The sequence below is a fragment of the Gopherus evgoodei genome, chromosome 10 (assembly GCF_007399415.2).
Source record: "Gopherus evgoodei ecotype Sinaloan lineage chromosome 10, rGopEvg1_v1.p, whole genome shotgun sequence".
Lineage (NCBI taxonomy): Eukaryota > Metazoa > Chordata > Testudines > Testudinidae > Gopherus > Gopherus evgoodei.
The window spans coordinates 560,522-580,672 of record NC_044331.1 but is presented as its reverse complement, the minus strand read 5'-3'; the positions used below and the strand labels follow the sequence as shown (position 1 = coordinate 580,672).

Genomic DNA, 20,151 nt, shown 5'->3' with positions numbered 1-20,151 from the left:
CTATCTCTGCTATGTTTGCATGTTGTGGCTTATTTTCATCTTTGGCATGTGGAGGGTTGTTTTTGCCAAGGGTCTGATTCTTGCTCCATGTTCTTGCTGAATACTTCATTCCAAGACCAGCCCCACTGATTTTAGTGGGAACCCGGCGGAAGTCTGATTTCAGTGGCATAGCTCATGGAGTAATACGGTTCTACTGAGTGCGAGTAAGGGTGACAGAGAGGGCCCAAGTGAGAGAGTTGGCATCTGCTACTCTCCTCTCCTCACCCTGCTCTTGGAAGGGAAGGGAAAGGAAGTTAATTCCTCTTGAGCAGAGCCACTAGAGTGGAGCTTGGCCTTCTTTGAGTCATTGACTTGGAACTAAATGTTCCCCTGAAGTGAGCTGAAATTGCAGCTACTTTAAGGTGTGTGCATAACTGGTTGGAAAGCTGTTACCAGAGAGTAGTTATCGGTGGTTCACAATCAAGCTGAAAGGGCATATTGAGTGGGGTCCCGCAGGGATCAGTTTTGGGGCCAGTTCTGTTAAATCATTGAAGATATTTAGGTAATGGCATAGAGAGTGCACTTATAAAGTTTGCAGATGATACTGAGCTGGGAGAGGTTGCAAGTGCTTTGGAGGATAGGATTAAAATTCAAAGTGATCTGGACAAACTAGAGAGAACCTGAAGTAAATAGGTTGAAATTCAATAAAGACAAATGCAAAGTGCTCCACTTAGGAAGGAACAATCAGTTGCACACATGTACAATGGGAAATGTCTACCTGGGAAGCAATCCTGCAGAAAGGGATCTGGGAGTCAGTGGATTACAACTAAATGAGAGTCAGTGTAACGCTGTTGCAAAAAAACAAAAACAAACACATTCCGGGATGTATTATTGGGAGTGTTGTAAGCAAGACACGAGAAGCAATTCTTCCCCTCTAATCCACGCTAATTAGGCTTCAACAGGAGTATCGTGTCCAGTTCTGGGTGCTACATTTCAGAGAAGATGTGGACAAATTGGAGAAAGTCCAGAGAAGAGCAACAAAAATGATGGAAGGTCTAGAAAACAAGAGCTATGAGGGAAGATTGAAAAAATTGGGGTTGTTTAGTCTGGAGAAGAGAAGGCTAAGGGGAAGCATGAGTTTTCAAGTACATAAAAGCCTGTTACGAGGAGGAGGGAGAAAAATTGTTCTCCTTAACCCCTGAGAATAGGACATGAAGCAATGGGCTGAAATTGCAGCAAGGGAGGGTTAGGTTGGACATTAGGAAAAACTTCCAAACTATCAGAAGATTTAAGCACTGGAATCAGTTTCCCAGGAAGGTTGTGGAATCTCCATCATTGGAGATTTTTAATAACAGGTTAGACAAACACTTGTCGGGGATGGTCTAGATGATACTTAGTCCTGCCTTGAGTGCAGGGGACTGGATTAGATGACCACTCCAGGTCTCTTCCAGTCCTGTGAGGATTCTGTGTATGAGTGGCTCTCTTCAGCAAGAAGGAAATGGAAGGACCTGGCATTTGAAGACTGAGCCCTGTGTTGCCTTTGATAAGAGTAGAGCCTAGAATTTCCCATTGCCACAGAGCTTGAATTGGAGAAATCTTTCCCCGAGCCTCAGTGGTTGATGGGGTTGGCTCTGCACACACACTTCCTGCGGGTATTAGAAGGGCTAAGAAATGTGCTGCCTCACAAACAGCTAATCATGTTCTTTGTTCGCGTTTCTCCTATCGTGCTATTCTCAGAAGTTTTGTAGGAGTTAGGGCTTGTTTAGCAGGGTCAAGTTCCTGTGCCTGGGGCAGCTCTGTTTGAGGAAAGTAGCCATATGTGACTTCGTCTAACTTTCTGGTCAATGTCCAGGGTGTTTTGCTTACACTCCCCATCCCCTGTAGTGTCAGGGGATACTGTGCTGCATGGCATGCTACCTTGGGGGCATGGTTGTGCCTTGGTGAGAGGTCAAGGGACACCATGCTGCAGGATGTGCTGCCCTTCCCATTTCATAAATGGGATGTCCAAAGTGTTCTCTGGTTTTTTCTATTTATCAGACCCTTTTGTAAGAGCAACCCTCCTTCCTTTCCAATTCTCCTCCCTCCATTTTCTCACTGCTTCTTCCACATATTTCATTCTGCACACCACTATTTGAGAACCAGCATGTTAGGGAAACTTATGGATTGTGTTCCAAATCTCAGCATGACATTAGAGGGGAGGTTGCTGCTGGATGTGCTAAAATCTGAACATGGGCTGTAGCTGTAGTCGGAGTATCCCTTCCTGCCATCATTTCTTTCTGTAAACTCCTCAGTGTTCGGTTCTGTCTGCTGATTAGCTGAGCAAAGTGTTTCTGTGCTGACAGGGATGTTACACTGTGGAGAGGAACCCTCTCCGACCCATTTCAGTTAGTGCTGCAAGTTGTCTGCCATTGCTTATCCCATGCAACTGTTTGTGTGTGTGTATCAGGAGTCCAAGGACCAGCAGTGGAAGAGAGCCATGGACTATTTGAGTGCTATCTCAGAACTGAACTACATGACCCAGATTGTTATCATGCTCTATGAAGACAACAACAAGGTGAGGGATCTAGAACTAAAGTAAAATCTTTCCTCCTGTGATGTGAGACAGTGGCCCCCAGGATCCAGTACTCCCTGTCTTTGCCCAGGTGGCAAGGCACTGGCGGGCCTCCTGTCTTACCAGGCAGTGAGGGCCCAAAACTGATTGCACATTTTCTTTCTGAAATGTGAGATGGGAAGTCTCCCAGGCTGAAGAGCCTCCCAAAACACAAGTTTCTAGAGCCAAGAGTTCCTATTTGGCCAAGAATCTATAGACCAGAATCCTTCACTTAGTTAAGGGAATTTCAAATTGGTATTTAAAAATAGCCTGCTGCTGAGCAGCCCTTTCCAGTCACAGGGTTAATCTATGACTAGTTGAATCTATGATCAGACACCTCTGCTATCAGCTCCCTTTGGCTGGGATCATCCCAGAGGTGCTGGAGGCCAGACATAACAGCCTTTTATTAGTGGTAGTCTTTGAGGACTGGTGAGAGAGAGAGAATACTCCCCTCTTCTCCCAGAGTATTGTTAGAAGAGACATTGTCTGTAAGCGGATGGGGCAGAGCACTTGAAGTCAGTTCTGTTGTAATAGGTTGGCTGTGCTCTTCTATTGACCCGCTGTGTTATAGATGTTGGAACTCTGTAGGGAAAGGTTAACTGAGCCCTTCTGACTCATTGTGGCAGCTACCACTCATTAACCCACCCTTGATTTAGTGGGAGTGACTGTGGCCCTCTAGTTATTGGAATCTAGGGGCTGAGCCTCCTAGAGGAGGATAGCCCAACTATGGCATTTGTGGCTAATATTGTGTTAACTTGTTGAGATAAATTAATTACTGAGCTAAACAGTAGTGGTTGCCTAGGTGTAAGTGAACATAACCTAATTACATTTGTTATCTGTAAACAAAATATTGTCCTAACCAATAATATTTACTTGGCACTTTGAATGATAATTGGAAGTTGTTTAAAAATTTTTAGTAGATAAACCCCCCCCCCAAAAAAAAATATCAAAATTTCCCAGTCAAAGAAAAACCTTCCTGATTAAAAAGGGAAGAGAAGAGAGCACTATAGAATTGCACACACAAATGGAAAAATGAGGAGGTTGGTAACAATGACTTAAATGGTGGTTTGAGGCAGGAATCACTGGATGAAATTCTATGGCTTGCATTATGCAGAAGGTCAGACAGGTGATCATAATGGTCCCTTCTGGCCTTAAAAATCTATTAAATTAGCAGTCATTAAGAAAGGGACCATGTTGCCACTATATAAATCCATGGCACACCCACATCTTGAATATTGTATAAAGATGTAGCCACTTGTAGTGACACAGGACTCACCCCTGCAGGACTTCCTGCTGGTTGTCTTCAGGAATTAGCATCCAGCCTCTAGAGGCCCTCTTCAGGCCGGTGTCTCACCACCACAACTGGCCCCCATGTCCCTCCCAGGACCCCAGTGCCCCTTTAATTGGGTGCTGCCCCCTGGCAGTACCCCCACAAATCTGGGTCTGCCCCTCCCAGGGGATCCCCTACCCACTATCCCCACTTCACTTCAGTCTTGGCTACTGTCCAGTCTCCATCTAGCTCCCATTCACTGGGGCAGACTGCAGTATAAGCCACTCATCACAGGCAAAGGGGTATGGACCTGCTGCCTCTGACTGCCTGTGGGCTTCTCCTAATAGGCCTTATCAGGTCTGCAGCCTGGGGCTTTCCTAGGCTAGAATTCCCCAGCTCCCTTAGCCTTTCCCCAGCCCTGCTCCACTCCAGATACCTAGTTAACCTTCCTGCAGCCAGGCCCTTCTCTCCCTGAACACAGAGAGAGACTGTTGAGCTCCTGGCTCCCACCCTCTTATATAGAGCCTGCTGAGGCCCGATTGGGGCGTGGCCACAGCTGAGCCTACTTTCCCCAATCAGCCCAGGCTTCTTGCCCCAGCCACAGCCCTCTCCTGGGCTGTTTCAAGCCCCACAGGGCAGGAGAGGATAACCACCCAATAGATACATTGCCCCTTCTCAAAAAAGAATATTGGAATTGGAAAAAGACAACAAAAATGATTGGGGGTATGGAATAGCTTCCATATGAGGAGAGATTAATAAGACTGGGACTATTCAGCTTGGAAAAGAGAAAGTTAAGGGTGGGTATTATAGAGGTATATAAAATCATGAATGATATGGAGAAAGCAAATAGAAGTGTTATTTACTCCTTCTCCTAACACAGGAACTAAGGGTCACCAAATTAAATTAATAGGCAGCAGATTTAAAACAAAAAGAAGCATTTGTTTCACACAATCTATAGTCAACCTGTGAAACTCTTTGCCAAAGGATCTTGTGAAGGCAAAGACTATAACAGTGTTTAAAAAAAAGAACTAGTTACGTTCATGGAGGATGGGTCCATCAATGGCTATTAGCCAGGATGGGCAGGGATGATGTCCCTAGCCTCTATTTGCCAGAAGCTGGGAATGGGTGACGGGATGGATCACTTGATGATTACCTGTTCTGTTCATTCCCTCTGGGGCACCTGGTATTGGCCACGGTCAGAAGACAGGATACTGAGCTAGATAGATGTTTAGTCTGACCCAATATGGCCATTCTGAAGTTCTTATGTTTTTAGTCATGAAATGCAGACAATTGATACAGGATGCCAAAGGAATCAATGCCAAAAATCTATAGTAGGATTAAGAGGACAATAACAGACTTTTTTTAAATATCCAGGAAAAAAATCCTAGCAATGTTGAAAGTCTGCACTAGATAGAGATGATAAAATTGCCAATAATGATGCAGAAAAGACAGAAGTATTCAATAAATATCTCTGTTCATGATTTGAAAAAAAGAGCTGAAAGTAGACGAATCTAAACTAGAGTATAAGGTGGGAAGTTTTAACAGTCAGAGTAACTAACCCTGGGAACAATTTGCCCAGGGATATGGTGGATTCTCCTTCAGAGTCTGTGTGTGTGTCTGTGTGTGAAATCACGACTGGGTGTGTCTTTCTCAAAGATCTGCTGTAGCCCAGCCAGGAGGCATCCTGGGTGAGATTCCCTGGCCTGTGTTGTCCTGGAAATCATAATCTATAAAGCCAAAGTCAAGGAAGGTGTAAAACACACCCTCCCCAGTGTGTGATCAGCTTTGAAGGGAGGGCAGGTGCAGTGTCTCTGGGTATGTTTGCATAGGCCAGTCTTGATTGGGTTCTCCGGAAGATACTGTGGTAAACATAATACTGAGCTCTGTGCTACTGGGTGAGACATAAAGCCCAGGTTAGCATGTCTGTGCTTGTCTCATTGCTTCTGCATTTCCGCATAAGCGGTGTGCGTGGGGTGTGTGCTGTTTTGGCATGGAGGAGAAAGGGCTGAGGGCCAGTATCACAGCTGACGGTGGGGCTGATTTTTGTGTTCTCAGGACCCATCTTCAGAGGAGCGTTTTCACGTGGAGCTGCATTTCAGCCCAGGTGTGAAGGGATGTGAGGAAGATGGAAGTGCCCCTACAGGGTTTGGCTTTCGGCCTGCATCAGCAGAAGTGAGTCTGCAGTCACTGTGCCCTGTTTGAAGGGCCTGCCTGTGTCACTGAGGCACAGGGCCTTGTGGGAGATGGTGTGGAGCACACCAACTGCACTGCCCCTGAGGGAAAAGCAGCGTGCTAATGAAAGAGGTGAAGCCACAGGCCCACCTCTCCCCCATTCTTAGAAAAGGGGCTGGGACCCAAATGTGCTCGGAAGAGCCCTTGTGATACTGGCGGAGCAGGCTCTGATGTGCTCACAGCAGGGCCAGGTGCAGTCTGACCCAGAATCCTTAGTCACACTCTGATACGCACATACCTAGCAGCTCCACTGCATGCTGCAGTGCTTCCATCGGCCAGCAGGCCATGTCTCAGGCCTGCTCTTGCAGTAGCTTATTTGGCAGCTGAGGGTCATTTGAGGGATTGTTTCCTGGCTGGCTGGGTACTGTGTGTCTGTCTCAGGTTTCAGGGCTGGGTGTGGGAAGATGTACAAAACGAAGTATGTTTACAGGTGTCTGACTGGAATTCTGCTGGGCCTGTTTTTCCTCTCAATAAATCCCACATGGGCCTGCACTGCTAGTTGTGTTAGTGATGCTACCAGTATTTCCTTCATGCAGAATGATGATAAGAAGCCAAACCAGGGCAGCATGGAGGATCTCTCCAAAGTGAAGAGCATTGATGAGACAGACCAAGCACAAGAAAGGTCACCCCAACCCTCTGAGCCAATCTGCATTCAGCGGAGATCGCCCTTGATCCGCAACCGGAAAACTGGGTCCATGGAGGTAATGGGGGAGGTATAAAATAATAATAGGAGATATACCTATCTCCTAGAATGGGAAGGGACCTTGAAAGGTCATTGAGTCCAACCCCCTGCCTACACTAGCAGGACCAAGTACTGATTTTTGCCCCAGATCCCTAAGTGGACCCCTCAAGGATTGGGCTCACAACCCTGGGTTTAGCAGGCCAATGCTCAAACCACTGAGCTATCCCTCCCTCCATAGTTTCAATTGCTCTGATCTAGTCCTCTTGCCCAGACCGGGCATCTCCATTTTATCATTGCAGAAAAGCTGCATTTTCTGGGACTCCACTTTGAACAGTGTACCAGGGTCTGAGTTACTGCCATGAAAGGAGTTAGGGCTGTGGTCACCAACTGGTTGATCACGATCGAGTGGTCGATCCTAGAGGATCTCCCAGTTGATTACGATCTCTGGTGGTGCAGTGTTGCTGCCACTAAGGCAGACTCCCTGCCTACCCTGACCACACGCTGCTCCCAGAAGCAGCCAGCACAGCCCCGCAGCCTTGGGTCTCCCTCCGTGCGCTGCTCCTGCCTTCAGGCACTGCCCCTGCGCCTCCCATTGGCCGGGAGAGCTGCGAGGGCGGTGCTTGCAGAGAGAGGCAGCGCACGGAGCCATGTGCTCCCCGCACCTCCTAGGGACCCCTTGGCCCCTTCTGGGAGCAGTGTGGAGCCGGGGTAGGCAGGGAAGGGTTTGAGGTGCTAACTCCGGGAGGGGGCTCAGGGCTAGGGGTTGGAGTGCAGGAGGGGGCTTGGGGTGAAGGAGGGAGTATCATAGAATATCAGGGTTGGAAGGGACCTCAGGAGGTATCTAGTCCAACTCGCTGTTCAAAGCAGGACCAATCCCCAACTAAATCATCCCAGCCAGGGCTTTCTCATGCCAGGCCTTAAAAACCTCTAAGGAAGGAGATTTCACTACCTCCCTAGGTAACCCATTCCAGTGCTTCACCACCCTCCTAGTGAAATTTTTTTTCCTAATATCCAGCCTAAACCTCCCCCACTGCAACTTGAGACCATTACTCCTTGTTCTGTCATCTGCTACCACTGAGAACAGTCTAGATCCATCCTCTTTGGAACCCCCTTTCAGGTAGTTGAAAGCAACTATCAAATCCCTCCTCATTCTTCTCTTCTGCAGACTAAATAATCCCAGTTCCCTCAGCCTCTCCTCATAGGTCATGTGCTCCAGCCCCCTAATTATTTTTGTTGCCTTTCGCTGGACTCTTTTTTTCCAATTTTTCCACATCCTTCTTGTACTGTGGGGCCCAAAACTGGACACAGTACTCCAGATGAGGCCTTGCCACTGTTGAATAGAGGGGAATGATCACGTTCCCTCGCTGTGCTGGCAATGCCCCTACTTATACAGCCCAAAATGATGCTTCTTGTCCACTGTAACCTCTAGGTCCTTTTCTGCAGAACTGCTGCCTAGCCATTCGATCCCTATTCTGTAGCAGTGCATGGGATTCTTCCATCCTAAGTGCAGTACTCTGCACTTATCTCATGAAATTAAACTGGAAGATGCCATATGGCCTATCTGCCTCCTGTAGGCTCATGGGAAGGGGTGGTGCCTGCCTTCTGTGATTTACATTGTGCAGTGGAGGTTTATTATGAAGTTCTTAATCTGCCATAGGGCTGATATACTTATAGGACTGTCTATCCACTGTCCTGCCAGGGCAACTGAACTGAGCTGGGCTGGCCTTACTCCCTGTCCTCAGGCTCAGTCTGGATGGGCTGTCTCAGTGGTGGGAACTCACAGGTATCCAAATCCCCTTCAAGCTGCTTTCAGCACTGTGTCTCCTCCTTTCTGGGACTATTCACGTGCCTTAATTCTAGCTGTTTTCTTGGAGGCTGGGGAAGGGATGTTCTGGGCTGAGGGATCTTTGGCTGTCTTGGGCCTTCCTTATTATTGTCAGCCATGAAATCCCAGTGCCTTTTTGGTTATTGGCACACAATAAATTAACCATGGTCTGGGGATGATCCTAGGGTGATTCAATGGATCTAGTGTATTTGGACTTTCAGAAAGTCTTGACAAGGTCCCTCACCAAAGGCTCTTAGGCAAAGTAAGCAGTCACGAGATAAGAGGGAAGGTCTTCTCATGGATAAGTAACTGGTTAAAAGATAGGAAACAAATGGTAGGAATAAATGGTCAGTTTTCACAATGGAGAGAGGTAAATAGCAGGGTCCCCCTAGGGTCTGTAGTGGAATCAGTGCTGCTCAACATAGTCATACATTATCTAGAAAAGGAGAGGAGCAGTGAGGTGGCAATATTTGCAGGTGATAGAAAATTACTCAAGATAGTTAAGTCCAAAGCTGATTATGAAGGTTTGTAAAGGGATCTCCCTAAACTGGATGACTGGGCAAGAAAATGGCAGATGAAATTCAATGTTGGTAAATGCAAAGTAATGCACATTTGAAAATGTAATCAACTACACATACAAAACAATGGGGTCTAAATTAGCTGGTACCACTCAAGAAAGAGATCTTGGAGTCGTGGATAGTTTATCTGGAAACATCTGTTCAGTGTGCAGTGGCAGTCAAAAAAGCTGCTAACGTTCGGCGCCATTAGGAAAGAGAGAGAGAATTAGAGAGAAAATATCATAGTGGCACTGTATAAATTCATGGTATGCCCACATCTTGAATACTGCATGCAGTTCTGATTGCCCCATCTCCGAAAATATATGTTAGAAATAGAAAAGATACAGAGAAGAGCAACAAAAATGATTGAGTATGGAACAGCTTCCATATGAGGAAAGATTTAAAAAAAAATGGGACTGTTCAGTTTAGAAAAGAGACGATTAAGGGTGAGGGGAATATGATAGAGGTCTATAAAATCATGAATGGTGCAGAGAAAGTGAATTGGGAAGAGTTATTTGCCCCTTTTCATAATGCAATTTCATCTGGTGAACTCAGGTTCTTAATAGGCAGCAGAGTAAACAAAATGAATTACTTCTTCGCACAACACACAGTTGATCTGTGGAATTCGTTGCCAGGGGATATTGTGAAGGCCAAAACTATAATTTTTTTTTTTAAACTGGGTTCAAGAAAGAATTAGAGAAGGTCATGGAAGATAGGTTCATCAGTGGCTATAAGCCAAGATGGTCAGGCACATAACCTCATGCTCCGAGTGTCCCTAAAGCTCCAGCTGCCAGAAGCTGGGACTGGATGATGGGGATGGATCACTTGAAATTGCCCTGTTTTGTTCTGCCATCTGCTACCACAGCCACTGTCAGAGGCAGAATACTGGGCTGGATGGACCCTTGGTCTGGCCCCAGTATGGCTGTTCTTATGTGGAAACAACTGCACTTGGTGGTGCTGACATGGGTTGTGTGTGCCCTAGAGGGGAAATCCTCTGGTGATCAGAGCTGGAACATGGGAGTCTATTCTCAGCTTTGTGCCAAGTTCCTTAGGGGGAGATTTCTAAAGATGCAAAGGGCAGGTCAATGCTAAACAACTCTCTGTGACTGCCAGTGAGAATCAGGCACAGATTGGCTCTTTGTGCTTATCCAATTGTCCCTTCCCCTCAGTTGTTAAAATGAGACACATCCTCTCCACCTCTTACTAACATTTGTGAAGTGCTTTGACGGTGGTGGGTAGAGCAGCCAGGAATCCTTAATGGTACAGTCAGCATTCCTCTTATTTTTACAGGTGCTGTCCGAGTCCTCTTCCAAAACTGGAGGGTATCGCCTCTTCTCCTCCTACTCCAGACAATCTACCGAAATGAAGCAAAGTGGCCTAGGTACGAGCCTGTACTCGACCTGTCCACCTGTACCTCTCTCTCTCTCTGTGCATCTGTCCATCCCTCCACATGTCCGTCTGGCTCAAGTTCCATGTATGTCTGTGTATGTATTATGTCCTCTTATGTAACACACGTTACAGCATACAATACGTTTCCTGTGCAGTTCTCTATCTCCTTCATTCCTGAGCTCCTCACACAGCCAAGGTCCTTACTGCTGAAAGTGCACACGTTACCTTTTGTAGCAGATGCATAATTGCAGAGCAGGTTTCTGCTCCCATGGCAGCATATTTCACGGTGCACTATTTTATCCTCAGCAGAGAGAAGGAAAGTTACTGGCCAAAATCTGAGATGTGGATGTATGTGGATTCTGTATAGAGCTGAAATGGGCATGCTTTTTGAATCACAGCTGGGTTAATTTATTCATTTGCCATGCTCTTCTCATAGATGGATTGTTGTCTATAATCCCTTCTTCCTCATGTTAAGATTTTTTGGCCTCATCAAGGCAATGGAGATCACTCACCAACCACTGTCTGTTCAATGGTGACGGCTCATAGCACCCATCGCTGATCTGGTTAGCTTTTCATAGGTAGAGTGCCAGCTGAAGCTGTTGAAAAAACTTCTGGGCACTATTTGCAAGTATTTTTAGCACAGACTCCCACTGTTGGGTTTTTTCAGTAATGGAGATATTCTATCTCCTAGAACTGGAAGGGACCCTGAAAGGTCATGGAGTCCAGCCCCTTTCCTTCACTAGCAGGACCAAGTACTGATTTTGCCCCAGATCCCTAAGTGGCCCCCTCAAGGATTGAACTGACAACTCTGGGTTTAGCAGGCCAATGCGCAAACCACTGAGCTATCCCTCCCCCCACAGTTGAGTATCTGTGGCCCAGGCACTGAAGTCAGATTGTGTTGGAGCTTTGTCAAGTTGCCTAGTTGAGCCAAACATTTGGTGCAAGGTTAAGAAAGCCATGACCGTGCTGTTCTGTCAGGCCAGAATTTGGATTTTGTTGATCAGAGCCTCCTAATGCTCCCAGAACTCCTGTTGCAGAAACAGAGTCAAATTCTCTATCCAGAGACCAAGTCTCTGCTGCTGCCTGCCTGCAAAGCAAAACCGTAACAGATGCAGATAATGATGGTTTAGAAGGATAGCACATTTTTGTGGGAGATTGCAAACTATCCATAAAACAGCTCTGTGCAGCAAGGTGCTGGAGGTGTTCACTCTGGACAATACAGAAGGCGACAGTTCTAGCACCTGCCTCTGTCTCTGCAGTCCTGGAATATTTACTGTACCTAAAAGTTTGGCTGTCCCAAGGGAAAGTAAATGAGCCTGTGCATTTTGTTGCTTTTTTTATGTTGTATGAAGAAGTCCTGCCGGGTTTTGTCAAAAGAAAATTCTACTTTTTTTGTTCTTTAACATTATAAATTCAGTTCTTGTCTCCTTGGAAGGCTCTATGGCCACTGTAGAACTAGTGCAAGTATAGTATTGCAAGAAAGTAAAACCTGAGCAATTGAGAGGGAAAGGGAGTTTTCACCACACTTAAAATTCTGGGTTTTGTTTAGCAGGTCACTGAGCTCCAGAGTCTAAGGTTATGTCTGCACTGCGATCACAGGCCCGTGCTAGCCTAGGTCAGCTGACTTGGACTCACGGGCCTCAGGCTGGGAAGCTTTAAAATTGCAGTGTAGATGTTCAGGCTCAGGCTGGAGCCTGGACTCTTGAGACCCCATGAGAGGGGAGGGTCTTAGAGCCTGGGCTCCAGCCTGAGCCCAAATGTTTACACTGCAGTTTTCACCCCTGCGAGCCTGAGTCAGCTGACTGGGCTATGAGACTTGGTGCTGTGGGTTTGTATCTCAGTGTAAACGTACCCTAGAATGTTTAGGAGAAAGAATGTCTTTGTTAAAGAGGCAGATTTTTTAATCTTTAATTTAGGTGGAAGAGTTCACATTTAAGCTCCAAGAAAGCAAAAGCAGGGTAGACCAGACTTGATATTCCTGATGTTCCTAAGGTTAAAAAAAAGTCACAATCTTCAGACCTTTCAGGCTGCCATTATACACCAGAAAGCAGCAAAGTAGGGGCAAACCAATTTTCTTAAACATCTTCGCAGGTCACCTTTGAGGCATGGCCAAAGTCGTCCTAGTAGCAGCACTAGTTCAAGTCCCTGTTTTCTGACTTTTAGACATCCTACAGCCAAGAGATATCTAAAAGGCCCTGAGTCTTTCCTCCACATCTGTGCACAAACGCCATCTTAGGATTTGAACTTAATTCTCACCCAGTTAATGGAATCTTCTCTTGAACCATTAGGTGAAGGTTGTTTTAGTGTCTGTCCCTGAAGACTGAATGCTTGATATGGCAGTATCAGAGAGATTCAGGCATTGATGGCTGGCCCTCTGTTTAGTACTCTGTGAAGATCTAATATCCCTGACTACCTGCTCTTGGCTTTCCCTGGACCTCACTCAGTATTGGGAGAGGCTGCTGCAGGCTCCACTGAGGTGCAAAAAGGGCCCTTAACTTCTCCGAGTCTATGGATCTTTAACTGGATTGTCGGTACAAACCGCTCTTCTCACTAGTCATCTGCGCTGTAGAGTCTCAGCAGTACTGAGTAAGTTGCAGGAACAAATGGCACCAAGTGATCAGTTCTGTGAGGGGGGCATGTGTGGCCCCCATGGTCACTGCTCTGCAGAGGTCTCTGTGTCTGCACTGAGGGATCTGTGCTGGTGGGTTACTTGTGGAGCCATGGTTGTTGGGGATGCACCTTTCTTCTTAGGTGGATTTGGGTTCATAAAAACTCATAGACTGTAAGGTCAGAAGGAACCATTGTGATCATCTAGTCTGGCCTGCTGCACATTGCAGGCCACAGAATCTCACCCACCCACTCTTGTAATAGACCCATAACCTCTGGCTGAGTTACTGGACTTCAAGTCACAGAAAATCCCCCATTTACACTAGTTTAAACCTGCAAGTGACCCATGCCCCATGCTGCAGAGGAAGGTGAAAACTCCCAAGGGCTTCTGCCATTCTGACCTGGGGGAAAATTGCTTCCTGACCCCAAATATAGCCATCAGTTAGACCCTGAGCATGTGGGCAAGACCCAACAGCAGACACCTAGGAAAGAATTCTCTGTAGTAACTCAGAGCCCTCCCCATATAGTGTCCCATTGCCAGCCGTTGAGGGTATTTGTTATTCGCGCTCACAGATCGGCTGCATGCCATTGTATGCAGTCCCATCATACTTTCCCCTCCATAAACTTCTCAAACCCACTCTGGAAGCTAGTTAGATTTTTTTTTTTGTCCTCACTGCTTCTCTTGGAAGGCTGTTCCAGAACTTCACTCCTCTGATGGTCAGAAATCTTCTAATTTCAAGCCTGAACTAGTTTGACTGCCAGTTTATATCCATTGGTTCTTGTGTGAACATTAGTGCCTAACTTAAATAACTTCTCTCCCTCCCTGGTATTTATTTCTCTGATGTATTTAAAGGGACAATGCATCTGTTACCTGTTCATGGGTCTCTTCCTTCCTAATGCATTTGTCTGGCTTTATTGAAACCTAGATTAATCCCCTTCACAACTGAGATGTGTGTTCTCTATGTGTGGGGAGGAGTAGGAAGGACAGCTGGTCTTAGATTGGCTCTCCTCTGGCTTGGGCTTCAGCACCTATTCTTGTGGGTGGGTCTGTTAGCCACTGCCACCTGTTGCTACTGCTGGGCTTTGAGCAAGTCCTGCTCCAGTGTCAGGTTGTGCCTACTTCCCACTAAGTGGCCTTGCCAGTGACTGGCTGGTGGTGTTTCTTAATCTATTGCCATGGAGGGAGAAGGAGGAATGCTAGTACTCTGGTATAAAACCAGAATGGTTGCAAACACCAAAGGGAGAAGACAGGAGAGGACCCTGGGTATAGCACTGTTACCATCCCCTCCTGAGCTATCATCACAGTAAGTTTGAGTTGAGTTTACTTTGCTGGAGCCCTTAAAACGTTCCACTGGAAAGGGGAGGGCCACAGGCACAGCTTGAGAGATGGAGGGGGTAAGTTGTGTAGAGTCTTTATGGAGAAATGATCCATATAAAAGCATTGCAGTTCCACAAGCTCATTCTCTCTGACCCAGCCAATTGTACTGAGCTAGCCAGATCGAAGAATAGTCATGATCTTCTCTTTCTCTCTCTGTCTCTCAGTGGGTTTGTATTGCCTTCTCTTCAGCCAAGTGATTAGACATGGAGCTCTTGCTACTCAATTTGTTTGCTTCTTTGTGTTCTATTTCTGCTGTTTGGTGTCATAATTATGTTGTAGCACAATCTCTAAGCTTGTCCTCTGGGAGATGTGATCTCCCCTGGCTGCACTGGGAGGTGTTCACATCCCTGCATGCCTCTGTCCTCTTAGCACTTGCTGGCTGACCAAGCCTGATGCCTCTTCTGCAGCTTTGCAGCAACAGATGGTTCCCAAATAATTGTTCTGGTCGTATGAACTGAATTAACTCCTTTTAAAAGCTGATGGAAAAATAGTGTCATTTTATGCTAAGTGTCACAATTTCAGGATAAAATTACAAGAGTCATCCACAGTCCTGCTTCAGGAAATGAATGAGTTATAGAGTTAGGAATCAGTTTCCCTGTATGGGATAGTATTGCCCAGTGAGATATGGAAACAATATACATCTTTCTATGAAGCATCTGGTCCTGGCTACAGCTGGAGGCAGGATACTTGACTAAACGGTCTATTGGTGTGATCTAGTGCGTCAGGGAGAGGGGGGATACCAAGTGGATGGGCCACTCTTCTGGTCCAGAATAGCGGTAGGTGATGGTTCCCGGTCTGAATTGATCTTTGATGTGATCACATATGGAAATTCCTGTTCCTTTGGAAGGATATTTTCTGCAGGCTGTCTCTTTCTCATGAAGACTCTGACAGGAAAGGTGCTGTGTTGAGCTAGCTGCTTCACACTCAGCAAACACTACTCCTTTGAAAAACTAAGAAAAAGGAATTTGTCTCTCGGTGGAATACAGAGGTGAGTCCATGAACAGACTAAAAATCCCAGAGTGCTTTGCAGTTAGCTGAGGATCAGCCAGGAGAAGGAGAGAGGAGAAAATCAGATGACATATGAGAAAACAAAATAATGTTCCATAGATACACCAGGGGAATCTCTGAGTTAAATGTGGAATTTAGAACTGGTGTCAAATGGCAAATTGGGAGGCCTGGAGACTGAGCTCCTGTTTCTCTCTGGAACAGATAATGACAGTGCCAAATTTCATCACTGTGCCTGCTCCCAGTAAGGTTCAGACCTCCAGCTGAAGGGATCATCTTTTGGGGTGAGGAGTTTGCGTTCAGTCTTAGGTACAAAGCAGGGCTCTGGGTGGGAAAGATTCTGCATCCCTCTATCAATTCTCTGAGGAAGGATACCCTGAAGAATTCTTATGCTAAGGCCCTGAGGAGCTCAGTGAAGACAGCAGCAAATAGACGTTAGCATAGAAAAATAGGCCATCACTGTACATCCTTATCTGGATCAGTATGTCCAGTGCTGGGTGCCTTGGCTGTAGAAGAACTGAGCTTGGGAGGCCCAGAGACAGAACAGTAGGGTAGTTAATGTGGGTACTTGATGAGAGACTCAAAGACTAAAATTGCTGCATTTACTCTAGGGGAATAAAAAAGGAGTTGAGAATATGAATTAAAGGGAATCTGTCTGAAATGACATTATGGATACAATAGCAAAAATTGATTGATCAGTCCTGAGTTTTGATACTGCCCCATAATTTGAGAACAAGGGTTAGTCAATTAAAGGTCAATAAATTTAAACTCAGTCAAAAGAAATACTTCTCAGGGTGAGTAATCAGCATGCCGTGAGATGTCCATGAAACCAAGCCTATGACGGGTTTTAAAAGGGCTGAATTTGAGGAAGGGTAGCGGCGTGGAGAATAGAATGCTATCAAGTTAAAAAAGGAGGAAAACTTTAGATAAGTGTAAAGTCAACACCTTTTAGGTACCTGGACCTGTACTGTTCAAGGAGTGTTTTAAAAAAAAAGGAGAGAGAGCAGCATGTGTAGCACCTCCCCACTCCTGGAGGGATTCCCCTCTTGAGAGCAAGGGCTTACACTCTGTTGCATCCATAGTTAATAGTTTTGGATCACAATATGGATAAACAAAATTGCTTTCCTCAACTGATATGAACCGTGTTCCAAATGCCCAACCATCAAGCCACCACTTAAACCACATTCATTACCATGTGGTGTGCAAAGCATTCCAGGGAGCACTGTGACTCTGAGAGGCAAAGACCAGTGTTTGGGTGTCCAGATGGTGACCTCTTGTGCCTGGTTTTCAGTGTGCTGAGCTCATATCACTCTGACGGAAGTCAATGGGAGCTGAGGGTGTACAGCGCATCTGAAAATCCTAAGGGATCAACTTGCGCACCCAAAATCAGAGACTCCTTTTGAGAATTTTGACCTGAGTGACTCTGCACACAATGAGCCTGTGGCAGGGTTGGGAATAGAATGATGACTTCCTAGTTATCTGCCTTTTCTACAGACCATCCTTCTTCTGGGTTTATAGGTTATAGTTACATATAATGTAAAAGGTCATAAACCTACTGTGTTATGTAAGTTAAATCTAGATATGCACTGCCAACTGCCTGGAAAAAAGAGCCAGCAATTAATTGTGGATAGTAAAAATTTAGGACACTTAATTTATGGAGAAGCATACTTTTATAGAGGCATCCAGAATAGGCAGAATGACACAATATGTGGCAGTCATTTTCAGACTCTCAACAAAACTCTTGGCTTAATATATTGTGATTCTTTTTTTTAAGAACAGATTTCTAGCTGAGCATATAACCATGGATGCAGAAAGCAAAGCCATTGTTTAATTAGGGTTGGGTTAGTTTTGTTTGGGTGGTTTTTCCTTTGTACAACTGGAAAGTCTTAACCAAGAAAGAAAAGAGAAAGCCCTAAGTAGGTCTGCAGAGAGACAGTGGGGGCATAAATGGATGGTTTGCAAGCCCCAGGACTCAGGCAGGACTGTGCCCTGTATAGCTTCTCACAGTTGGTGAGGAGCATTGTGGGTCACTTGGCCTTTCTGAAACATCAAGGCAGAATCCTGGACTGGAGAGACCTATGGACTGATCGGGGCAGCAGCTTGTATATCTGAAAACTTGAAAAAAGTCTCTCTAGATAGATTTCTTTCCCCAATGCTGATGGGTAGAGGTCTGGCATCAGCAGCCCAGTGCCGGGTATGGTGACGCATCACTAGCTGGGTATCCAGTCTTTTCTCTGTACTCAGTAGAGACATGAGAAAGCTGTCTATTTCCTGATCAGCAGATTCCTCATTACTTGAAAAATCCTGATTGGGCTATAGATACTCCCTTTTCTCTAGATTTATTCCCTGCTTTCTCCTCCTCTGTGCTGCAGTGCTGACTGCTTTCTATGGAACTAGCAAAATCCCTGCACAAGAGAACTGGAGGGAAGGCAGAGGGGCAGTGCTTGCTGTTGGTGCTTACATATTAAGGGGATTAGGTATCCTAAATAACGGAAGTGGATGGGTAGATATCCTAGCACTCAACATGCGTCTCCTGGTCAGGAGGCAGAAAGCTAAGTGACAGTAAACCCTGCACGGTTGATTATCGTGCAGTAAGGCAACTTTCCTCATCTCCAAATACCAAGATCCCAATGCTGTGCCCAGTGCTGATCTCTTTTGGAGGGGATTGCTGGCTTCTCCGGCATCAGACCCTTCTGGAGATTCATCTCCTGGAGATGGGGCAGATTACTTCTCCCCTGCTAACTCTGCTGATGTCTTCTGTAGCTGCATGCTGTGGAGACGTAATACTAATGCCCTCCCACGCCTTTCCAGGGTCGCAGTGTACAGGACTATTTAGCACTACTGTGCTCGGAGGCTCCTCCAGTGCCCCAAACCTTCAGGACTACGTACGCAGCCATGGCAAAAAGTTCACCGCCAGCCTGACATACAAAGATGGTATGAATGTTCTTTGTGTAGCAGATAATTGACTTGTGGAACTTGCTGTCTAAAGATGTTGCTGAGGCAAAGCTGTAGTTAGATTCTCCAGAGAATTAGACGTGAATGAATTGAATACCCTCTGCACCTGCACTAACCACAGTCACAGTTGAATTGTTATGTATTGCTCCAAGCAAACTGACAGTACCCGCTCTTTGGAGGTGGACTACTGAGCTCAGTGGGTCATTGGTCTGTCCCTGTATGCTTGGAGGGTCAGCTTACTTGTCTCAAATGGTCCCACTTGTGCTTTTCTTTTAAGCCCATAAGAAGACCAAGTTATCTCCTTATGGCTCTGTGGAGCTGGGGCTGCCATGTTAGCAGAATGACATGCATGGTGGGGTCAGGCTGGGAATGTTGGGAAGGGGGAAGTATATGGATTATGGGCATCTGTGGGAGAACCTCTGGAATGCACTCACATCCAGACACTTCTGTAAACCTGAGGTGCTGATGCAGGTGGTGACTCTGATGCTGGGAGGAGATTGCAAACTCTCATCACTATCACTCACTCACTGCAGAAGCTGCCTGAAAAATCTGCAATTGAATCCCTAATGAAGATGACCTGATAAAATCAAACATTCAGCTCGTTGGTTTAAGTGCTGGCCTGTACTTTGTCAGTGAAGAGGAACTGTCAGGTTGACACATTAAAGAAGAATAGTCCTTTGTATTTTATACAGCACTTACAGTGTGGTGGCACCAGGGGTGCAGGAACAATTTTTATAGTGGGGGTGCTGAGAGCCATTGAACCAAACCATAAAACCTGTATATAATGGAAACCACTTCAAACCAGGGGGTATGGCAGCTCCCCCAACACCCTAGTTCCAGCACCTATGGATTGCACTGCATGAGACGCACAATGAGGCACTTCTGCCTCTAGGGACTTAGTGTAGAAGCTAGGATGTTTTGGGAGATGTGAAGTTGGAGGATTGTTTATTTTTCCATGTTAGCTCAGTTCTTGTGACCATGGCCCGTTGTGAGTGGGACAGAATGGAATAAAGAGGGAGCTGGTCTGGCAAAGCACTCTGGGGAGGGCATTTACAAACCACAAACCCACTGGAACTTCAAGGAGAATGTTGTATTGATCAGTCTGCTGAGTTTTTGCTGCTCTTCTTCCATCTTTGTTACAAGAGACTTCTGCATAATACCAGGTCTTTGTTGCCTATGAGCCCATCTGCTGCTTGGTCAGTCATTATCATTTGCACAGCCACTGATTGTGGTATAGAACATAATAGAGAAGCTTGTCCCCATGAGCTGAATAAAGGATGGGCATTCCTAATGCACCATAAGGGTGACAGATATCGGGAAAGCAAACTGAGGGAAACTGCAAAACCTTCTCCTTGTTTGCTGTGGTGTGCTAGCTATGTTGTTCCCAAGGTATTGGCGAGAAAGTATGGGTATGATGATCAGTGACCCACATAACACACCTGTCGGGATCCCGGGATCTAACATGTGCCCATCATGATGTGGTGTAGCTCATCCGGTGTACTAACTGCCCCATAGCAACTCTGTAGGTGTAACCAGCCAATCACTATGCTCAGACTCACAAAGAAAAAAGTAAAAGACAAAAACCCAGTATCACCCCTGGGCAAACCCTTTGCACAAAGCGATCACTCTGTATCTGACCCCTGTCCTCATCCTCAAAGGAAACCTGCACAGCAACTTCAAAA

At 46.0% G+C, this 20,151-nt stretch overlaps 1 protein-coding gene across 20 annotated transcripts in view; it reads left to right on the top strand.

Annotated features, from left to right (window-relative positions):
- PPIP5K1 (diphosphoinositol pentakisphosphate kinase 1) overlaps positions 1–20,151 on the top strand; it is a 232,677-nt gene that overhangs the window by 81,307 nt on the left and 131,219 nt on the right. For 16 of the 20 annotated variants that reach the window (XR_004002272.1, XM_030577306.1, XM_030577304.1 and 13 more), the window contains 5 exons: positions 2,426–2,533; positions 5,895–6,011; positions 6,608–6,772; positions 10,426–10,516; positions 18,326–18,448. Coding sequence is in view for 18 of the 20 variants with exons in the window: in XM_030577306.1 (XP_030433166.1) it covers positions 2,426–2,533; positions 5,895–6,011; positions 6,608–6,772; positions 10,426–10,516; positions 18,326–18,448 (604 nt within the window). In the remaining 2 variants the exon portion in view is untranslated. Of the gene's footprint in view, positions 1–2,425; positions 2,534–5,894; positions 6,012–6,607; positions 6,773–10,425; positions 10,517–15,370; positions 15,498–18,325; positions 18,449–20,151 lie in introns of those variants that run through there. The other 4 variants (XM_030577295.1, XM_030577293.1, XM_030577291.1 and 1 more) reach the window with 2 other exon arrangements.